We start from the raw sequence: 23,294 nt of genomic DNA, 5'->3' as shown, positions 1-23,294 counted from the left end.
AGCACTCATCTGTTAGTTATTGACATTATTTACTTACTTGGTTAAGTTTCTTGATTGTTTTCAGTATTTGAAATAAGACATAGCTAACTTATAAGTAACTTTTCAGCAAGATACAGGAGCCTGGTGAAAACCTTCTAGTTCCAGTTGCAGATTATTTCACTTGTAACATGGTAAAAATGTCTTGTTTTAAGTGAAATAATCTGTCAGAGGAGCTAGTACATTTTCATCAACATTAAAGAATTATTGACTCTAAGCAAGCTTGTATCTTAATTAAATGTTACCTATGAGTTAGTTTTGTCTTACTTCAAGTGTATTAAGATATTTGAACAAGAAATTAGACTTTGGTCTAGTTTCTTGTCTCGTTTCTTACTTAGCAAGATTAACAACTTTTTATTTACTAAGTAACAAATAGTACTGTTTTAAACAAATAGAAGAATTCAACTGCTTAGGTGCAGTTTCAGGAAAGGGGGGCATCATTGAGACAGTTTTAGGTCAAATAAAAAAGAACTAAACTTATTTAAACAAAAATTTCAAAATTTGGGCAGAAAAAGAAAGATGGAACTCTAAATAATCTATTTAGACAGTTTTATCGGGAAAAAGAACCGTTGATTTGGGGGTTAGATACACTTTAATGTCTCACCATGAGGTCTGGGAAGCCCACGATGATCTGAGCAAAGCAGCTGGTGTCAGCCAGCACCCGGTTTGGGGAGACGATCTTCTGCTCCAAAGCGGCACTGAGGTTCTCATTGGGCAGCTGCTCATTCGACAGCATCTGGGGTACTATAACCTCGGCTGAGGGGGAAAAAATGGAAAACAAACATGAAGGAAGGGTAATAATAAACATATTCTTACTTTGTGTGTCCCATACCTGAAGCAGCTCCATGACCAGAGCTGACCGGGTCCTCACCGATGCTGTGAAGCTGACACACTCCAGAGTCCTCAGCTGCCGTGTGCATGGGCTTGGTCAGCAGGAACTTCCTGAAGTTGTGCAGAAAAAAAGCCGTTTGGAGTTTGTTCCTGAAGAACGTGAGAAGAGAATTTAAAATGGTTCCCTTACTTGTTGGTGTTGCTCTCCAGCAGAAGCCACCGGTCCTCTGCAACCAGGAACACTGCCTTCAAGTTGATTGGGAGCGAGATGGCATGAACCCGGCCCTCCAGCACGTCCAGCACCTCCAGCTGGTTTCTGGGTGTACGAACACCAGGGGGCCATTAAAGGGGCGGTGTCATGTATTTTTCAGGCACACTGTCCTATTTCTATCAAACGCAACTTAAAAAAACGTTGCATTTTAAAGCCTTGAAATTGTTTCTTTAAGAAACTCCTGCTTTTTCTGAAACTCCGTCTTCAGGAAGTCACTGTAACCACATTTCTCCATTGAGCCTCTTACAACGTTTTTAGGAGCATTTCACTGTTTGCTAATTGCTGCTGACTAGTCTGAAGGAGCTGAGTGGAAAAGGCAGCGGGTGGTGAGAGCATTGGTTGCCATGGGAGATTAAAGGATTTCTCAAACATGCACGAAAGAATCAAAGCAACACTTCTGGAATGTTTTTGATGAGGAAAAAACATAACATAAAATATAAAGCTTAAAAAAGTACATTTTCCATCAGTGTTGTGGACAGTTTAGCTTGGATCTGAGCATCTTACCCATCCTCCTTATAAAAGAGAAGCCAGTTTTTCTTAGAAAAGTCACGACACATCTTATAGCCTCCCTGCAAACAAACAGTCATGTAGAAAGTAAAATCTCAGCAAACAGAATACCAAACTCCTTTATTATTGTGAATGAACAGAGGAGATGCTTGGGAGCCAAACATTAATATCTAACTCTGAAGACTGTGAAACCTCTGACCTGTTGTTCTTTGCTGCTCCACCAGTGGGAGGCTCTGGAGGGAGTCTGGTCCCCGCCTGGAGACAGCATGAGCCTCCGCACGGCCCCAGTCACCAGGTCCAAATGGAGCACTGTGTTACTCTGACATGGCACAGGGAGAGACGGGTCGGACAGAGACACACATTAAAACAGCAGCGAAACAACTACGCTTTAAATAAGATGTAGCATAACATGTAAGTGATAACATCTGTCAAATAAAGGGGGATCTTTTAAAGCTACAGTTTGTAACTTTTAGAAAAAATGCATTTTTTACATATTTGTTGAAACTGTCACCATGTTACGACAGTGTGCTATGATACCGATACGTTTGCTATCTAAAAGCAACCAATCAGAGCAAGGAGGCGGGACTTAGCCCTGTCAATCACCCCTTTGCTCTTTGCTACACTGCAGCTAGCATAGCCGGTTGTTAGCATCGGGTTAGTTAGCATGACCACGTAACGGTACATTGTTTCTAATTAGCCATTAGCACATTTAGCGGCGTGCCCATGAGATTGATTGACAGCACTAAGACCCGCCTTGTGGCTCTGACTGATTGATTTTGACTGGGAGTGGTGCATTTCTTTCATATGACAATAGTAGCTCAAGAGATTGATTTAATTTTCTCTATTTTTTTTTTTTACAGATTATCTGTCTGATAACATACTGTTTCCACATGACGACAAATATGTAAAAAAAAAAAAAAAAATCTAATTTTTTAATTAAAGTTACAAAGTGCACCTTTAACCTGATCTAGTAAGAGAAAAACCTGGGCAGATTAGCGTATTATTTTGCAAATACACTTCTAACATTTCGCTCCAAGAAAGTATGAAAACAGTTATTTACTCTAAATACTAAATTTTTTGCATATATTTCAGCATTCCGCTTGATGCTTCAGAGTGCTCAGATGAGAGTGTGTTTGGTTGTTCAGACTATTTTGGTTCAGACTATTGTTTTTTTGCAATCATATGGACAGCATGTGATTTGGATGGAACATGCAGTGCAGCGTCCAAGTTCTGTGCCCACATATCTGCAGAGAACTGGCTTGGCTCAGGAGGTGGGCCGCGCCGCGCACAGCTGGGACTCCAGTGGGAGGAACGCTTTGGTTTGTCAGACCAGGATTTTTATTTTTTTATCTGTGACAAATCGGCAGCTTTGATCTGCAAATGATTAAGGATGCACGAAAGGAATGCCGTGTTTTTGCATTTAGGCAGAAAAATGTTTATTTTCTTGTTTAAAAAATTATCTGAATTGTTTGTTTAGGCATTTCAAATATTGTATAAAAAAATAATTAAGTTGTAAATGAAAAATCTGCAGACTGTGCCATTTTCCTTGTCCAGTTAATGGTCCAAATAACTGATAGAATAATCAATTTCTAAAATAATAATTAGTTGCAGTGCATGAGCAAATTTATGACGGCGTATTAGGGCCATTTTAGACAGAAAAGAAAGGAGTACATTTCAGCCAACGAATTCAGAAATTGAGATTAATCCCAGAAACTTTGTAGGAAAAAAATCAAGGACATTTCAGAGCTTGAAAAGTTTAACATTTTCCAGAAAAAAAACTCTGAAATTTTTAGATTGATCTAAGAAATTTCTCAGGAATTTCTGAATTTGAAAAATCTAAAAATTGCTCAAAAAATTCTGAAATTTTCTAGAAAAAAAATAGAAAATTTCTGAAACTTATAAATTTCCAAGTTGTTTGAATGAAATGTACTCCTTTTTTATATCTACATTAGCCCAAATCAGGGGCACAGTATAGGGGGGTAAAGTTATGACAATTCTAAGGGCCCCTGACCAACAGGGGGCCTTCCACAATTTATTTATACATTTTTTTGTTCATAAAAATAAAAATAAAAAATTGGGGCCCTGTCAATTACAAAATTAATCATATTGTATTTTTGAAGATTGTTTTTAGCAGTAAAAATTTTATGTTCCCACTCCCAGACCAAAAAATACACACCCATATTTGCCCTGAACCCCCCTGGATCTGCATGAAATGGTTCGTTCCTGCTTGGAGCGCTTGACGGTGACGGTGTTCAGCAGTAGTCAGTGGAAAACAGTTACTATGCTACTAACAAAAATTATAAAATCAAGTTTTTTTTAAAAAAAAAGAGAGAGAGGGAAAGAGAGAAAAAGGCAAGAGTTTTTTCTCCAAGAGAGATTCTCCTCTCTTCACAGAGGAATGATGGTGTGCCATCATCAACCATTCAGCATAGTTGGCTTAGCTACAGACTGTTTGCCTCCTTTTCACTAGCATTTAATGAATTAAGGAAAAAAAAAACAAGATATTCATATGTTTAACCTGTCCCTGTACCTTTTACCACTTTACAGATGTGTCAGTCAGCAGCAGCTCTAATCCACTGTCATCTCCCAAGTGAAATTAAAACTGCAGTATGTAACTTTTATAATTAAAAATATTCTTTCACATATTTGTTAAAACAGTCATTATGTTGTGATAGTTTGGTATGAGAGATAATCTGTGAAAAATCTATTTCCTCTGCCTTCTCCCAGTGCTATCTAGGAACAACCAGTCAGTGGCAGGAGAGTTTTAGTGCTGTCAATCACAATCTCATGTGGTGCTGCTCATCCTTCCTCCCCCTCGCTCTGTGCTATGCTGCAGCTAGCAAAGCCTGTTGTAAATGCTTAGTCTAGTTAGCATAGCTACCATTGACAGATTAACATTTTTCCTGTAATGATATGTTGTTTCTGAATGAATGAAGTTGATTGACAGCACTAAGACCCTCCTCCTGGTTCTGATTGGTTGTTTTGGTCGGAACGTTGCATTACTTTAGCCAGCAATAGCAGCTCAGGGAGGAGGTGAAGGAGATTGATTGTTTTCACAGATTATGTCTCATAAACTGCCACGGCATGGTGACAGCTTTTACAAATATGGAGAAAACATATTTTTTATTAAAGTTCTATACTGCAGCTGGAATAAAATGTAACTACATAGCATTTCTTGAAAAGTCTGAACTGCTTCATGTACATTTTGCATGTTGCTTATGGAGAGATATTTCAGTAATCTAAAACTAACAGAAAAAATGTAAGCAACCTACTTGCATACTGTATGTGGACAGTTGGCTGTAAAATTCATGAGCAGTAAATGTTGTGCTAGTATCGGTATTGAACCAAAGAAAGCAAGTTGCAAGCCTTTAAAACTGTGACGCTTTTTATGGGTCAAAAAGATTCAAAAAATTGTAACAGCAGCTGTGCAGGGGGGGCCCAATCGAATTTTTTGTCAGGGGGCCCAAGATTCCTGGCAGCGCCCCTGGCCCAAATACTGCAGCACAGCACTACAAGCTAATCCCTCCATTTAAAATATTTATCCAGCCCCCAGCAGCCAGCAGAGGGCAGTCCTCTTCAGGGAGAGCCGGCTCCTGCAGAGGCACGCTGTCCGCATGGGGTCCGCGCTTGTGTGCGAGACCTTTCCGTTTCCGTGCGTGTGTCTCGGATGAACCGCGCTGAAGGCTTTGTGACGCAAAAGGATTCATCTTCAATTGAGCTTTATGAGTCGGAGCCACAGGGGAGCTGTCCCCGGCCCCTGATACCCGGATTCACACTAATGGTTTCCTTATGGCCTCCCATTCCTCAAACACACACACACACACACACACATTCACATACACACAATCAAAGCTGCATAAGGATTGGTAAACCCCATTTCCTGATTCTAAACATATATTCCCATTAGAGGAACCCTCTTCAAGTCAGATGAACTCCCGACAGGTCAACGTGTTCCGACTCAGATCCAGTCCGGACAAATGACGTCAGTGAACGTTTACTCTGAATGAAACCTTTAAAGGTTCATTTCACACACACATTCATGCGTGAAACCGCTTCTATCCACGCTTGCGAGGACAACGACCTGTGAATGAACCTCCTCTCGTCTGGGCCTCCTCATTTTTAGACAGACGAAACCCGATCCGTCACAACTGTATTTTTAGAAGTTCTCCTCTTGCCTAATGTGCAGCAGCTGTGCAAAGCGGTTCTGGTTGCCGGACAAACCTAACTAGCATTGTTCTCGTCTTGCACGGCGTCCTCCTAGGTCCGGGTCCCGCGGGGCGAAAAGACGTCCATCAACATACAACCGCCAACCGCTGGCCGTTTTAAGAAACAGTCTTGTGCGCAGCTATTTTTAAACTCTGAGGTATCCGAGGTTGTCTTGCCATAGATAAAAAAAAGAAAGTCAAAATACAACAGATGAACTTTGTCCTGAAGAGACTGTGGTTGTAATTGTACAAATATGTCATGAGAAACAGCAGAGAAATGACTTACGAACACATCTTCCAATTCTGATGTAACGCGCCTCTGTAGTTTGGTGTGTCAAAGTAAGCATGACCTGCCAGAATTTAAGATTTTATCTGGAAATCACGAGCAAAACATTTCACTGATTCATGCTTTTCCAGCCCCACATTTCAAGAAGTCTCATGGGTTTTAGGTCAATTTGTGAAATATGAATCCAAATGTTTTCGAAAGCACAACATATGAAGATGTCACACCGACGTCCCTCATACATATGAACCCATTGTCTACCGAAAGCATCAAGTGAAAAAGAATGATTTTATTTAAGATTTCAAATGTTTACAATGTTTATTTTCATATTCACGATTTGGAAGCTGGTATAAATCCTAGCAATAAACTGCAAGAGTGGAATTTTTTATGACGTTGCTTTGAAAGTTGACACCAGAAGTTTACATACGCATTAAAAAGTCACAAACACCTTTTCTGTCTGACTGTCTGAAGTTAAATCAGACCAAACCTCTTATGTTTCAGGTCAGTTAGAATCACAAAAAAGATTTCTATTAAATAAACACCATAATAACGAGAGAAAAATATCTCAGAAATTTATTTATGAATGTCTTCAAATTTAGAAGTGTACATGCTAGATCTACATCTACTCAGTATTTGCTAGCATTGCCTTTGAACTGGATGACTTTTGGGTTTCCTTCCACAGGTTTGCTGGAGTTCTGGTCCGTTCCTCCTGATTCCTCCAGATTTGTAGGTAATTTAATAGTACAGAAGTACTTTTAAAAGCTCTGTCCCTCTTCAGTGTTCACCATTTTATTAAAAGCTGTTCTATTTAGGCCATCTGTTATTTTAGAAGTATAAATAAATAAGACCCACTACCTTTTTGTTTTCACTACCATTCACCCAGAATGGATTCATGACGCTCTGTGGTTAAAACATCAGCAATCATTCTCCCTTTGGGAATTCCAGCGGTCCTGTATGATTCATTATTTGTTGTTTGATGACAAGCACTTGGAATTACTCTGACCATAGCGGGGAAAAAACCTAAAAACGCCACACTGCTGACTGCGCGAGGTCAAGCTCCGATCTCCACAGTGTTAACAAGCCAAGTGGGGGAGCTGCTGAGAAATCCCAGCATGGCTCCATCTTCTCTTTAAATGGACATAGACAAACTAAAGAGCATACATTACATGGTGTGGAGATAAATACACTTAAAAAAAAAACCCAACTCCTCAGAATGAAATATTTACTGTGAAGGAATGTGTTTCGAGATCAAACACCATCTCGTCTCTTCTGTGATTGCTGAATCATACCAGTGTATATAACTTTGTGTTAAACAATAAAACTTATGATTAATTGTCGATTAATGATTTATTAAGTTCAAATTAAAATCTGGGCTGCACAATTGGTAGCACTGTTGCCTTGCAGCAAGAAGGTCCTGGGTTCGATTCCCGGCCCGGGTTCATTCTGCATTTAGTTTGCATGTTCTCCGTGAGAATGTGTGGGTTCTCTCCAGGTACTACGGCTAATTGGTTAATTGATTTCTCTAAATTCTTCCTAGGTGTGTGTGTGTATGGTTGTGTGTCCTGTCTGTCTCTGTGTTGCCCTGCGATGGACTGTCGACCCGTCCAGGGCGACCCCGCATCTCACCCGCTGGAGAAAGACCAGCACCCCTCCTGACCCCACTAGGATAAGGGTGTAAGAAAATGAATGAATGAATGAATGAATGGATGGATGGATAGTTCAAATTGATTAACTGGTAAAGTCTGCTTAGTGTTGTTTTTTGGTCAACATCCAGCAGATGGCGCCGCTTGTCTTCCTGAAGCGAAGTTAGGTAGTGGTACAGAATTAAAGATGGCGGAGCCAGAATACGAAAGAGAAACGGTCAAAACAGAAGAAGTCAGTGGGCGGCAACTTCTAATTGAAGAATGACATGTATGTGCTACGATGGTGAGGATGTGATGACAAAAGGACACAACGCAGAAAGATTGTAACACGACAGAAAGACGCCAATAAGCACCGTAGACTTTTGAGGGCTGCACATCATGAAGCGAAATTTTAACGTTCTTTTGAGAGCGACCACAGACAGCACGTCACACACTTTATTCTTTTCATCTTATTTGTCGTCGTATGTTTTAGAAGTGTTTAATAATGAGAGAAAACCACAACTGCACTGATTCAGTAAACAGAATCAGTTGTTGTCTGTCAGCTGTATTGATACAGCTGACAGACAACAATGTTAAGATGTTTTATTTTTTATTTTTAATTCAGAACATTTTAGCCCTTCATATTATGGAAAGATTGGATACAAGAGAAAACTCAGGTTTTTAAGAAAATTGCTGCTTATCAATCAATCGTTAATGGATCGATAAGATTGCTCAGCTTTAGATTAACTCATCATCTCTACTTAGATTGCGAATGTGTACCTGTTCCTCGTGCAGCACCACTTGTCCATCAAGGGGGCTCCCGAGCGGCGCCACGGTGACGAACGGCTGCCAGACGCCGCTGATGGTCCTGGGGAAGACGTCATAGAGCTCCATGCACTGAATCTTGTCCCCACGCTCCTTCATGGAGTACAGGGTCACAGGGTTACACATGGCCACGTACAGCGTATCTGCAAAAACACGAGCAGTGGCGATGTCACACTGGAGCTCTGTGGAAACACCTTTAAATCCTTCCATCACTTCATCAAGTTTTTGTTCAGACAGCAAATGAAAGGTCATAAAATGTCCAGGTTGTTTCTTCTGTAGCTCAGTGGATTTAAAAGTGTGGTCAGGCCTGCTAAAATGTCAGGAAGGCAAAAAAATGACATCAGATTAAACTGTAAGTACCTTTAATCTGAGATTTTAGATTAACTTCTTTTTCATTAAGACGACAATAAATATTAACAACATAAATACATCACTTAAGTATCATAAATTTAGCCAGAGAGGCTAATTTTCATCTGTAGTCCCTTAGCAGGTTGATGGAAGGGATTAAAAACCTACAATTAATATGCATAACAACATACATGACCTAAAAGCAGTGTAATTTACAGTAAACATTTATCATAAAAATAAATATTATGATGACTATTTGTTATGGATATACCCTGAAATACAGAACTAAAAACAAACAGATCTCTTGGGGGCTGGAGGAGATGTACATATTTAAAAAAAAAAGCTGTAATAAATATAGACAAAAAAGTGACCTTTTCTTGAAAAGAAATTGCTCATTCCTTTTGTGTAAAAGTGTGATGATGTCTTTTTTTATTTAAAAAAAGTTTTTCTTTCATCAAAAAAAGGCCAACTCAGCTTTAAACTTTTGAGTTAGGAGAGAATTTATTCATGCATTCGTTTTTTTAAGCTAAAATCTTTTGTTTAGCTGGAGCAAAGTCAGAAATGGCTCTCAGGATGGAAAAGTTGTTGATTCCTGTACCAGGCAGGAAAAATTCAGAATTTATTATTATTGTGTTATTTTTAAAACCTGACATTTCAACAGAGGAGTGGACTTCTTTGTATCTTCTTTGTAACAATAAAGGGAATTTCTGGCTTTTACTTCAGAAATTGAGTGAAATAAAATGAAAACTTATTACTTGAGACTTGTTAGTTGTGTGTGTGTGAATGCGGAATTAAACGCTCAGTACCGTCTGAGCTGACCACGTCGCAGATGATGTTCACTTCACTCATGGGAATCTGCCAGTGGGCCTTCTCCTCGCTGAAACTCAGAGTCCTGCTTTCCTGCCGACTGCTGGGATAATTCTGGACTCGCAGGAACGCCGGGCCCTGGAAGCACGTAAACACACACACACACGCTGATGACAGCATCGCTGGTGTTTAATGCTTCAGATAAAGTTTCTTTTCTACAAGTCAGACTTGAAATTTGTTGTTTGTGCAGAGATGACTGCATTAGCAAATGTATTTCTGTCTTTGTCACCATGGGAACTATGGCTCTGATTACAGGCAAAAATGAAAAGCTGAAGGAAAAACAAAAGTTTGTATGAAAAAAAAAACTTTCTGCTGGCAAGTGTTTCAAAGTTGAGAAAGTAAGTCGATTCAGTTCTTTATTTTTTACTCGATAGAAGTTGCAATAGCCTGGCTAATAAGAATCTGAAAAGTGTGGCGTGTAGTTCTCCGGGATGAATAAATCTTAGAACCACTTCATTGGAAACCAGGTGTGTTAAACTGCAAACACAGACAGCTTGAGCACAGTTAGATTGGATGTGGAGCGTCAGGAAACATCATTTTCCAAGTCTCTTCATATGTACTCCATTGTGTTTTACTTTGACTAGTCCGTTGTGAAACAGGAACATGCTTTGATCTAATGTGATATTCTTATTTTGGCTTTTCTTCACTTGTAAGCCTTAATCATTAAATATTTTACTCTACTTGTAACAAATCTCTATAAAAGGATTCACTCACTTTCTCAGATGACTAGCAAGAAATATTGCACTTTAACACAACTTGAGATGTCCCATCATGTGGGAAACAGTGGATGAATTTATGGGGTAAATATTTTGATCATTATTTGTGCACATCAAAATAATAAAAAGCAAAGTTGACTTCATGTTTTCCTTCCGTCTGGTCCCATATGCTGTGTGTATATCCAGGCCTGTCACAATAACACATTTTGAGGGAATATAAATTGTCACAGAAATGATTGCAATAACAATAATATTCTTATTTTGAGACCATATTCAACTAATATAATAATAATAGCGTGTTAATGCAAGTATACCTAATCATAGATCAAGAAACGTTCATTTCATGTAACACTGGAACCTGAAAACATTAGAAATATCCAAAAATAAATAAAATAACGGAAACAGCCTTAATTCAAATGGATTATGAAGTCTTGGTAACCAAAATGTCAAAACATAATAACCAGTCAGGGAAAACAAGCAAATCGTTGAGTTTTTCTCAAAATGGCGACTTTTCAATGACATTAAAGGGGAGCGTCTCTTTAACGTTTGTTGTCCAAATGAAAATGATTGTGTTCATTTTAATTTATCATACGATTAATTGATGAATTGCTTATTGTGACGGGCTTTACGTATGTACCTTGACATCTATGGGGCGTGTCTCAGTGGGACAGAGCAGCTTGCGGCGAGCGTTGCCACCTTGGTTTAACGTCCAGTATCCCGTCATCCTGACTTCCGGCAGCGGCAACCTGAAGACAATAATCGAGTCAGGCCGGACACACACACGCACACACACACACACACACACACAAAAAGTCATTTCCTAGGGGATTAAAACAAAGAGCTCCTACATGTGCGCACAAATTGCTGTGTTCTGATTTTTCATCTTGGATAATTATGGGTTGAACTGCTTTTGATGCCCACATAAAATGAAAAACAAACTTCTGGCCTTCGAGGGCTCAAAGCAGGAGCCGCAAAATGATATCAGATGACAGCTTTACTCTGCTGGGACGGGGGCTCCTAGAAAACACACGCTCGTCTTTTAATCCCCGCCCGCGTTCCCTGGGGATGGAAAAGCCAATATATGCAGAACAAATATCCTCATGTGCTCAGTCATGTCTGAGCAGATGTTTACTGGTTTTCCCATGAGTCATTACTGGAGCGCGGCCACAGGGGCTTATTGGCTGCAGGTGGGGTGAAAAGATGCATCCTGACCACAAAACACACACATTCCAAAGAAATTGGGGAGGGGTTGGTGTGTGTTGGTGGAGAGGAGGGGAGGTGGACTCGAGAGGAAGGAGGGTTCCGACCACCGTAAATAAATCTATGAATAGAAAGGCAGCGAGACGGGCACGACGAGCCGTTTCATGTTTTCCATGTCCAAAATTGGAAATCAGGAGACAAAATATTTGCCTTTATGTACACAAGATGTGAGCGGAGGCCACGGCTGACATAAACTGTTCAAGATGGAGCAAAGAAAGGGGGATTGGATAACAGAAACGGCAGCAAACATCATCCAGATTAGGGGTCAGTGACCTCTACTGCCCTGACGGCCATTTTGGCTTTTGATCAAGCTAATCAAAAGTTGCTAATAGCCATAAAAGCAACAAAACTTGTGGAAATTAAACAGCTCGCTTTTATAAGACATATGATAAGATTTAAGTTGAATTTTTTGAAATAAAGATCAGTTGTAAATTTTTTTTTAGATTTAGTGCATTTTCTTCAATAGAAAATTACATTTTTGCAAATTATGATGTAAAAAACAGTCAGCAGTTTGCACCTTACTGATTAAAAAAAAAGGTTGTTCTTTATAGTATTAATTATTGATGCACTGATCCACTTGTTTCACTTCTGATACCGATGCCAATATCTGAGCTTTAGTATTTTAAAAAAATATCTGGATCAATACTGATATTAATATCAGATCGGTGCATCTTTGGAATTAGCATCATTCTTGGGAAAAATGTTTTGCTTACAAATTGCATGAAAATGTCTGGGGGAAAAAACAGCTAAAACTGTCATTCATAGAATAATTATGTTTAAATTTTAAAGCATTGCTTAGTTATTTGGGTAAATCTAAGAGCCACAACAAAGAGCCTCAAGTTGCAAATCCCAATCTAAATATTGGGTTATTGTCGTTCAAGGAAAATACTTGTTTCTGTTCTGCTCATTATGTTGTTTTTCTTTCAAAACTGAATGTTGACTATAAATGTGTCAAATAAAACCACAGGAGACAGAAGAAACAAATATTTTCCTTTATTTAAAAGAACAAATCTGTACATTATCTGAGACATTTAGTGGATAGTGGAATAATTTTTATCGTTCTAATAAATAACAATTTATTAGAACGATAATAAATAAATAGCAATTTGTTAGAACGATAAATTCTAGTAAAAAACTGTTATTATTAGAACGATATGTGAAAGATGTAGGCAACACGAGCCTCTTCCAAGCATCTCAGATTTCCACTGTTATCAGTCGGTCAGTATTTACGGAAACCTTCTGTTGACAAACCAGCTGCAGAAAATGAGTAGAAATGCACAGAAAAGGATAATCATTTTCTAATCAGTGAACATATTATACGTTAAAGGCTATCAGGCTACACTGACACCAACACTCTTCAGTACAGATGTTACTGTGGGAAGAAGACAAAAAGTTACTACTTTCAGTCTCAGTAAAGTGTTGCGGAATGACTTCTCTCACCTCTGGCTTCATTTCTAGAGAATTTGGACAAGTCAAGGCATTTATGTAGTTCATAATAAAATAATAAAGATGGTGTACAGCAACTTTGAATGTATTCAAAGTAGGAGGAAATCCTCCACAAATGTTCTGATGCAAAGTATGTCAGTAATGGTTCTGATGCATTTTTTTATTTTTTTACTGCTTTTCAGACTTAACTTCTGGATATTTTTCTGTATTTTTAAAAGAAATTCTGGCCATCTTAAATCAAAATATTAACCTGTAGCCTAAATACAAATAGTCGGGTTTCTGTGTGAATCAACACAAAGATAAAAGCCACTTCCAGTGGAACTCGTCATGTAAGGAATGAATCCTCCTACACAATAAACAGGGAGTCTTTAAAGAGCTGTAGGTAGTTGAATGATGGTAGTTTTGTATCCTTTCCAAAATTTCCAAAGACTAATTATTTTAGAGCTTAGCTTGACAGTTTAAGAAATGAAGATGCAATTTAACCTGAATTTAGAGTTGCTATTATTTTCCTTCTTCTTTGTTTTGACTGATATTATACATGTAGTCAAGAAGTCAAATAGTAAACTACTGATGGTTAAGATGTGAAATAGAGGTGTGGTTTAGCAAATCATAAAGAATTCCAATTTAATTTAAACCAGTATGAAATCTACTGAATTTATCAAACATTATAAGACTTTTGCCATCATTATCTAATTGTAGACATACTTTACAATCATTTGTACTTTGTTGAAATCTGTCTCACATCTCTAATGGGGGATTTTCTTGCACCACTGGAGCTGACCAATCAGAATAAGAGAGGTAATAAAGCAGGAGCTGGCCAATCAGAATAAGAGAGGTAATAAAGCAGGAGCTGGCCAATCAGAATAAGAGAGGTAATAAAGCAGGAGCTGGCCAATCAGAATAAGAGAGGTAATAAAGCAGGAGCTGGCCAATCAGAATAAGAGAGGTAATAAAGCAGGAGCTGACCAATCAGAATAAGAGAGTAATAAAGCAGGACTGATGTAACTATCAATCAAGAATGTTAATGTACAGCCTGAATGTTTTTTCTTTTCAGAACAGCAAGTTAAGTGAGTTGCCTGTCCCTGAATGTGTTAGCATGAGCTGCTTTTGGGGTCTTACTCCTTTGCCAGATTGACAGAGGTTGGCTTTGCTCCGATGGGAATGCCGTGTTTGTGCAGAGCCTCGATCAGAACGTCCCGCGCGTCCTTATTGTACGAGTCGAAGTCGAATACGTTCCTGACCACGTTGGCGAGACCCTCGTTGGGAAATTTCTGTCGAGAAGGGAAGAGTGAAAACAAAGACGAAATAAATGCAAGAAAATAAATAAATAAGTGTGTGAACAATTAAACATTCATATTTGTTGTATACATTTACCAAGGTTAGGGGATACGACTTAAAAAGAAAATCGGATTTTTTCCATACGTCATACGTCTGATGTTAATTGTTTTTTTCTCGCTTTCTTTTTTAAAAAAGAAATTGAAAAATGACAAAACATTTCTAAAATATGTCTTTTATTTTAATAATCCCTTCTGATTTGTACGATGAAGTAATTATGGAGAATATAGTCATAATATTAGAAAAAAGATTCACTTTCATTTAACTAAAGGATTTATTTAAAGAACAAATATTTTTCATTGCTTACTTACTGTACTAGCTTCATTGTCTTTTAGAAAATCTCACATTTGATGCAAACAACAAAGCCATAAAAAGCCAGAACAATTATAGAGAAAGCAAATTAGTTTTTTGTTTTTGGTCATTGAACACACCCTACCAAAACATTACCATGTTGTGCTAATGGATATTCATGTTTAATTATAATTAAAAAAAAAAATTCACTTTAAAATAAAGTCAGAGGAATAACAGAAATGTAAGAAGTTGATTCAAATTTGATTATTTTCTAACATTTTCAATGACTCAGGCTGCCAGAGAAGTGAGAGAGAGAGAAATTATAATTTAAAAAGCTGCGATTAATGTGTGCTTTTCAAAATTCTATGCTGCAAAACAATACAAACCAATAAAAGCCCAACGTTCCTGTTGAGTGGGAGCAAGGTTCCAACCAGACTGTAAACTAACAACAGTTTCAGTTTTAGTATGTCATTTCAAATCAGAGTTAGTCTGCCATCTTGATCTGACCAAATACACTTTAGCACAGACTTCATAAGGGTATTGTAACCTATAATAAGCACCAAGGGACAGTTAAACATTCAAACCACGTTTGCTGACAACATTAATGTCAGTTAAACAGGGCAATACATTTTTCCACTATCAATAGCAGCCGGATCCAGATGAGTTTCAGATGAACGTCTGAAGGACTACAGACTATTGATTGAGACCGCCTGCTGCCACGCAGGGATCATTATGACAAAAGGTGAAACAGTAATTACAGCCAACAGCAGCCGTGACTTCTAAGGAAGCCATTTTCACTCCCAATAAATTACACCCTAACTACCCCACTCCAGCAGATATCAATAACGGAGGTGATGGATAACTGAGCTATGGTCTCAGTGGGAAAATAAGACATAAGGGTGTTTCTCTGTGGGCTGGATTAGTGAGACTCAGCAGTGCAAGATAGAAACAGAAGAGCTACATAAAGGCTTTCTAAGGAAATTCTGATCATTTTTTTAATATATTCTCAATAAATGCTGATCCACACAGCAGGTGGACCTCACATATCAATACTTTATGTGACTTAAAGGGGCAGTATGATGTGTTTTGGAGCCACTTAGTGCCATTTTATAGCACAATCAAGTAACTATGTTACCTGTAGTTGCAACAAAAATGCTATATACATCAAACATGACTTAAAAGAAATTTAACTGTGTAATTGAATGCCTTGAAATTGGGCCTCTGTCTCTTTAAAAACTCCTGCTTTTTCTAAAACTCCGCCTTCAGGAAGTTGTCACATTTTAAGGATGATGTGGACGCCCTGTATATTCTTTCTCATCCAGGAACAACAGTTGTGAAGTTACTTGACTGTTCTACGGTGTGATACGGGAGGGAGGGGTGGAGTCCACCAGATCAGCCCATCTTCTAAAGGATCAGCTTTGAGACAAGCTCTCTTTGACCAAAGCAAACAGCATAGACAAAGAGCAGGTTTATCTTATTGAGTGAAAAATCAGCAAAAGTTTTCCAAAGCTGGCCGCATCAACATTATGGATGCCTCTTGAGAAAAACAAAACCTAAAAATGATCCTGTGAGGTATCTCCTATGTGTGAGATTGTCTTATATAACCAGGATAGTGTGAAACCCAGACATCACACCTTATTGTGCGACAGTATATTTTCCGCCGTGCATGTGTTTGAGGGGTTTTTCTCAGTATTTACTGCGGGGGCAAGAGAACAGCCTCTACCCTCCGCGGTGTGGCAAAGTCATGAGGTCCCTCTCCTGCATTATTAAAGCGTCTCGCTCTGCAGGACTGAAGGCGGACAAACGCGCTGAATAATTCACAGAAAGCCGTCTGACATTAAACGATCAGGAGGAAAACTGGTTACAGGCTCGCAGGTGTGACTCCTCCCACCTGCAGGTGCTTGACGATGTTGACCACCTCGCGGGTGGAGTATGGGTAGGTGATGGTGCCCTGGTCGGCCATGGACCTCAGCTCGCCAAAGGCGCCTACCAGCTTCTGCAGCGTGGCTTCGGGCACGTCGGGGCCATACTGCTTCAGCATGGCCAGCTCTGCCTGGGGCTTTGGGTTGTCCACAGCGTGGCAGCTGAATATGTCCCCTGTCCAATACACACACAAGGGATTTCTCTGTTCGTTTACAGCATTTTACATCGGAAAACAGTAGGGCTGAAACAATTAATCGGCTTAAGCACAATGAATCGATTATTGAATTAATTGTCAACTAATTTAGTCATTGATTAATCATTAACAGGAGTACAGAGTCAAAAAGAGGCCGTTTACTGAAAAAATCCAACATATTCAGAGTAGTAAATAACCCTAAACTGTACACATTGTAAATTTAAGGTTGAAAAACATCTTTGTCTTTCACCCAAAACTCCTCAAGTGCCATTTTTCATACATTCACCTGGTTAAAATTGACTAAAGGAATGTTATTTTATGGCATTTTAAGCAATAGAACATTTATTTTCTTATTTATTAAGGGAATTGAAATATGTATTTGCCTCTTTAATGTCTTTATAAAAGGCCTAAGTAAGTAAATGAAAACGCTTTAGAACTTGTAAATCTTTTATCCAATTAGTCGTCAGAATAATCGCCATATCAATCGATTATAAAAATAATTGTTAGTTGCCGCCTTATAAAACATTCAACAACTTACACAGAAATAAATTCTGACTGCTCAGCCTTTCCTGAGGCTCCAGTCAAGTTCTAGTCATTTATTTCAACTTCAACTTTGTACATCACATTTTAGCTACAAGACACTTCAAAGTGCTTTACATCATAAAAACATTGTACAGTCACCAATTGTGACTGTGACCCTGTCATTTTATTTTTGTTTTTATGCATTTCTCCGGAAAATACGTTAAAGTTACCCACAATCTTTCTACTAATCAGGTGACGTCAAAAGGCAAAAATGTTACTGAACCCATGATGTCGTTTGCATACCTAACGCTCCAAAAAAGTCGTTGCCTAGGAACGGGAAGCCGGGCCTGTTAGCCAGGACTAGCATCCTGAAGTCTGGGTGCATCACTATGACGTTGGCCCTCCTGTTGGCTTCACATGGATCTACAAAGAAAAAAAAGTAAGAGTCGCATGATCAAAAACAGCAGAGAATTACAAAAATACATTAGGTATAATTGTATCATTGCTAGCTTAAAAATGTATAAACACAAAACTCAGGACTTCTCACTCTAGCACCATAAGATTCCCACTTTTGGTGCTTTTGTTCCTTTATATGGAACCATTAGTTCTGGCTTTTTTGTCCGCCAACACTTCCAAACGTACCTGAGACGATCCGGCGGCCGTCAGCCAGGATCATCTCTCCGCTCTCCACCAGAGTTTTCAGGATGCAGGTGACATTAGTGGGAGCTTTGTCGGCCTCATCGATCACAAGGACGTGGCCGTGCTTCACTGCCTTCACCTGAAAACAAGGTTAACACCTGACTTTGACTGTTCGCTAACCTTCTGTGGTCAACAAAAAACAAAGCTAATCAGGGTAAGAAGCAATAGAAAACTGATTCCTGAGTTAACATGTGTCTCTCAAACTGACCAGGGGAGAGTCCTCGTAGGTGATGATACCGTCCCGCACAGAGGGCTGCAGGGTTAGAGTCTGAACGGTTGTGTCCCTGAAGGAGGAAATGAACAGGTTTAGGTGTAGAACTGAACAACAAGAGGCAGATGGACTGCCAGGGTTTCCCTCAGTGCATTATAAGCCTGGCGGGTCACCAGGCTTTATTTGCACCCCCACCATTTTTACACCATTAACCATAGAATGGTACAAATTCCAAAAATAAATCTGCTTAACAGAAATACAACAATTTTGAAAAAAAAAAAAACAATATATTTTTGAAACAAAATATTTTGCGCTAGGATAAGATGGTTTTCCAACTGAATTAAAATTTAAATATTTGGCAAAACTGGCAACACTAATGTAACTTTTTGTGCTTGCCCTCTAACTTGTATCCAAACTTCCAGCTGTTTGTCTGAAAGATTCTTTTTGTCTGTTGTTTCCTCTTACGGAATAACAGCTCAACAGAAGAGGGTATTAGGATGCAGTGAAAGCTGGTCAGTAATATTTTTAGGCCTTGCTGACTGAAAAGGGGATGAGAATCAACACTCGAGGCTCCAATAAATCCCAATAGCACAGCAAAGAAGCATCACTTCCTGTTTAGAAGACGCAGAATGTTGACAGAGCATCGCCTGGCCATGAACATTGACTTCCATCAGCCACATAAACACTATAAAAGCCAGTGATTCACCAGTGTCTAGCGTCATCCCTCCCACCGTCACACCTCTGAAACCGCTCCGTCTTGCTCTGTGACCCAGGCTGTCCCAGTTTCCTCCCTAGCAGGGAGCCTCTCTCCTGCTTTTCTGAGCCACATCTCTGTAGACTTTCAGTCACAAGCTCCCCAAAGCCTCACACACACAACTTCTCCTGCCTCTGTCCTGCTCTAATATTAGCTGCTGCTACAGCAGCTAACCAGGACACGGTTATATTCAGCTCCACTTTGACTTTCACAAGACTTTGACCAAGTACACATATAGGAGCGGAAACTGTGTGTGTGCATGTGGATGCGTCGTTGGCGGACGTTGCTTTGCCACTGTGGAATCTTTCGGGATTTTGATCTTTTATGGAATTTTTTTCCAAAAGAATTTTTGCTCATCGAGATGTAAAAAATTATGTTGTTACTTCCAATAGACCAAACACCAAAGATGATTTTCTACAGGCGTGGCAAAAAAGAAAGCACACCCACTTTCAGTTGAAGGCTTTTTGCATATTTGAATGCAACAAAAACTTTGAACTTTCAGCCTCCATCTATCACGGATTTGGAAAGTTTGACAGATTCTTGGAGATCTCCAAGTCTACGTAATGGTTCCACAATCTCTGGGGTACACATGCGGAGGCTGCTGTTATATTCATGCCAGCCTTGCTAATCGCTACTATATTAAAAATTTCAACACTAACACTAATGGATGTGACTAGTCTAAAACGTTTAACGCCTTACTGTTAACATAGTACAGATTAATCGCAATATCTATTTTGACTTTCTCCTGTGGAGGGTTACTTACTTCACAACAGCGAGTTACACTATCTTGTACTGCAGTCAGCAAAGCAGAGACGCAAACACAAGTGAAAGCATGAGCGAGGAAATTCAGACTGGTGTGTTTAGTGGAAAATTTCACTTTAAAAAAACACCCTGATGGATGTTTGGATAAAACCAAGGTGAGTAGGTAGATATTAGTAATTATGTACAAATCACAACAATGAATTATCGTTCCACCAAAGCATAAGCAAGTTATTATTAACATTTCTAAATTTACGTTTCAAGCAAAAATGGCTTCTCTTAAACCTTCCTGAATATAAAAACAGATGTTTGGTTTGAGACAACAAAGCTTTTTCTTAAGCACTTTTTGAAAGCATGCATATTTATATTTCCATAATTAATGGATTGACAGCATAGGCGCCGGAACGGAGGTTTGGGGGGAAATATTAGGTTGTCCTGCTGCTCTAAATTAGCATTGCTGGAGGATATTTGACATCTATTTTATTATTACTTAATGTTCCAAATATTTGATCAGTAGTGATTTTTGTCATACCTATCTTTCCTCGGCATAGTTGTATTGTGTGTATTTTGGACTTTTAACAAGTAGCTAAGCACAGGGCGCCCACAGCTGTACGCACTGTGTGTACGTTGAGATTTTTTTTTTAAGTACCGGTAATACAGAAAAGAATCATTTTTAAATTTTTTTTATTATCTAACCCTCTTTACTATTAACATTTAGGAGAAAAAAAGATCTATTGTGTCAAAACATCTTGTACGTAGCGAGTCTGTGTGAGTCCGTGGAGGTGCGCACGTCAAAGCCTAAATGTTATTGGTCAGTTTACTTTTGTCAATTTGCCGGCTTGGCGCCTTTTCTCTAAGCTAAAAATGAACGAGCGGAGTTTGAATCCTCCTGTAGTTCTAGGATTGGTCGTTTGGATCCTGCCAGAACTTTTTCTGTGTGAGCGGTTCTGGGGGGTCGCCGGTTTATGAGCTTTTTGTGTGTGAAGGGGTGTGTGTGCGTGTGTGTGGTATGGCAAGCTGAACTTCCTTTTTCAGCTTTAGACAGCAAAGGGAACCCAAGTTGAAGCATGTTTCCAGGGGAAGCCTTTTTGTGTGACCCTCACCTGTGGAGCTGGAGGTACTCTCTGGGTCTGTTAAGAAGATGCAGGAACCGATCTACAATCTTGTTCTTACCGACGCCCTGGACAGGAGCGCAGACACAGAAATCAGAATAATGTAAAGAAATTCAAACAACATGAGCTCACATTGGTCCCAGGCACTGTGGACACACAGTCAACCACAGCAGGCGTCATGGATGGATGTCAACAAACGGTTACTGAGACTGGACAGCAGTGTTTCCCATGCTGGTCATCAAGTAGAGATGGCACAGTTACTTTGAAAAAGTAACTTTAATTAGATTACTGATTACTCCTTGAAAAAGTAACTTGTTTAGATTACTGATTACTTGATTTGGAAAGTAACTAAGTTAGATTACAAGTTACTATCAGCAGCTGCTGACAACAACACTCAAAATTACATTGAGTTTTGCAAATACTTATATAATTGCAAGTTATATAAATAAGTGATGTTTTATAATGGCAACATCAAAAATGTATCTCCACTTATAAGGTTGAACTGAAGGGGAGACTTTAGTAATTTGAGTGTTTTTGTGTGTCTACTGTTGTCTGGAAAACTCTAAATATGACTGTCACTGTTGTCAAGCCACACTGTCCTGTGTATATTAGACGTTTCCCTGCCTTGAAACTCCTAACTCAGGTGTTTGCAGTTCAGCAAATGCTTGTTAATTATCCATCAGTTGAAATCAGCTGGGCTGAAGCGGAGAAACATGGACCATGCAGGGCAGTGTTCCTTGAGGACCAGGGCTGGGAAACACTGCCGTACAGGACATTTTAAAAGAATGTGTTAAACCTGAACATTTTTTTTTTTAAATTTCTCAAAATCTTTTAAAACAAATGTATGAAAAGTGTGCGCTGGACGTCTAGGGACGTCATTCTGCTTTAGGATGAACGTCTGCCTCAGATTGGAGTGTTCAGCCGAGTCCATCAGGTGTTCTTCCTCCGACTTATTTATATTTCCAATAAAGAAAATCAAGACTGTACCAAGCCTGTGCTAAGTAAAATATGGTGGCTAATTTAGAGCATAAAGTCATGTATAACCTTGTCCTGTTTTCATGCATCACAGAATAACCCTCCATAAACCAGGCCTTGGTCTGCAGCCTCATGATTTGTTCGGCTCTGACAACGGCATAAACAGGCCGTAATCTTTCTTTACGCGGGCCATAGCTGTGGAGGAACTTTTTAGGAGATCCACCATCAGTGTGCTGACAGCAGACTGTTCCGGGGAGAGCCTGTGGTGTCCCCCCGGTTTTGACGGTGCTTTGTTTTGACAGCGGGGTAAAGGGGAACTCCCGCTGGCTTCCCGCGGAGGCTCCGGAACCTCTGGGCCGGTCCGTCACCGAGCCAGTGAGCGGCTTTGACAGCTCTTAGCGTGTCAGCGTTGCCCCGCTGCATGTTCGTGCACTCTGGGTTGCAAATGGATTCTCCCGCTCTCACGCACGGAGCTCCTCTGGAGGGAGGATATCACACCACGGTCACTTCTCTCTAACCCTGCCCACTAGAGCTGTGGGGGACACTCTGGGACCTGGAAGCGGTGGTACATGTGTCCTTCTACCAGCAGTGCGTGTTGGAGGGTGACTACAGCCTGTTTCATAACTCTTCCCTCCACGGTCAAGTAGAGCTGATGTGTGTCCTGTATTACGGTCCAAACAGAAACAGCTAACCCTGCTGAAATGGCTGAGAATTACGCAGCGCCATCTTTATTATTTTCCCCAGTTCCACTTTTTCACTTTCAATTTTTCTGAATTCCATTTTTTCTCATTTTAGTCACATTTATTAACCTAAAAAGTGCATAATTAAGGTGCGAATGAAAAAATATGATTAAATCAATTGAGGTCAATATTTTCTGTTGTTCTGTGCCACAAATGAAACAAGCTACTGTTTGTTTTTTGTAAATTAGTTACATATTTTTTCAAAAATTAAAAATTCCATTAATTTAAACTTTTTCTGTTTTCATTCTTTTAAAATATATATTTTTTTATTTTTCCATATTTTTCAAACAAAAAAGTACGTAATTATAATGTGAATGAAAAATATATAACAAATCAATAGCTAGAGGTCTACATGTCCCCTATCCCGGCTGTTTGTTTCTATGAAATCTATTTGATTTTTTTCCAATTTCCATTTTATTTTTCATTTTCTGAATTCTATTTTTTCCATTGTATCCATTTATTTTCCCAAAATGTACGTAATTATGGTGTGAATGAAAATAAGAAATACATTTTCCAAATTCTGACGCATGTTTTTTAATAAATGTTACTTTTTTCCCACTTTT

General features: G+C 39.2%; 1 protein-coding gene across 1 annotated transcript in view; it reads right to left on the bottom strand.

The window, feature by feature from the left end:
- Window positions 1-23,294, bottom strand: part of vwa8 (von Willebrand factor A domain containing 8) — a 71,251-nt gene that overhangs the window by 24,157 nt on the left and 23,800 nt on the right. The window contains exons 21-34 of the mRNA XM_014470522.2: window positions 21,008-21,084; window positions 18,389-18,464; window positions 18,124-18,259; window positions 17,785-17,904; window positions 16,735-16,940; window positions 14,337-14,488; window positions 11,149-11,257; window positions 9,735-9,873; window positions 8,536-8,723; window positions 1,845-1,964; window positions 1,643-1,707; window positions 1,058-1,183; window positions 869-978; window positions 641-792 (exon numbers count right to left, since the gene is read on the bottom strand). Of these exons, the coding sequence (XP_014326008.2) occupies window positions 641-792; window positions 869-978; window positions 1,058-1,183; window positions 1,643-1,707; window positions 1,845-1,964; window positions 8,536-8,723; window positions 9,735-9,873; window positions 11,149-11,257; window positions 14,337-14,488; window positions 16,735-16,940; window positions 17,785-17,904; window positions 18,124-18,259; window positions 18,389-18,464; window positions 21,008-21,084 (1,776 nt within the window). The remainder of the gene's footprint in view (window positions 1-640; window positions 793-868; window positions 979-1,057; window positions 1,184-1,642; window positions 1,708-1,844; window positions 1,965-8,535; window positions 8,724-9,734; window positions 9,874-11,148; window positions 11,258-14,336; window positions 14,489-16,734; window positions 16,941-17,784; window positions 17,905-18,123; window positions 18,260-18,388; window positions 18,465-21,007; window positions 21,085-23,294) is intronic.

Source organism: Xiphophorus maculatus, chromosome 7 (assembly GCF_002775205.1).
Source record: "Xiphophorus maculatus strain JP 163 A chromosome 7, X_maculatus-5.0-male, whole genome shotgun sequence".
Classification (NCBI taxonomy): domain Eukaryota; kingdom Metazoa; phylum Chordata; class Actinopteri; order Cyprinodontiformes; family Poeciliidae; genus Xiphophorus; species Xiphophorus maculatus.
The sequence above is the reverse complement of the archived record's forward strand: the minus strand, read 5'-3'. Positions and strand labels throughout refer to the sequence as shown.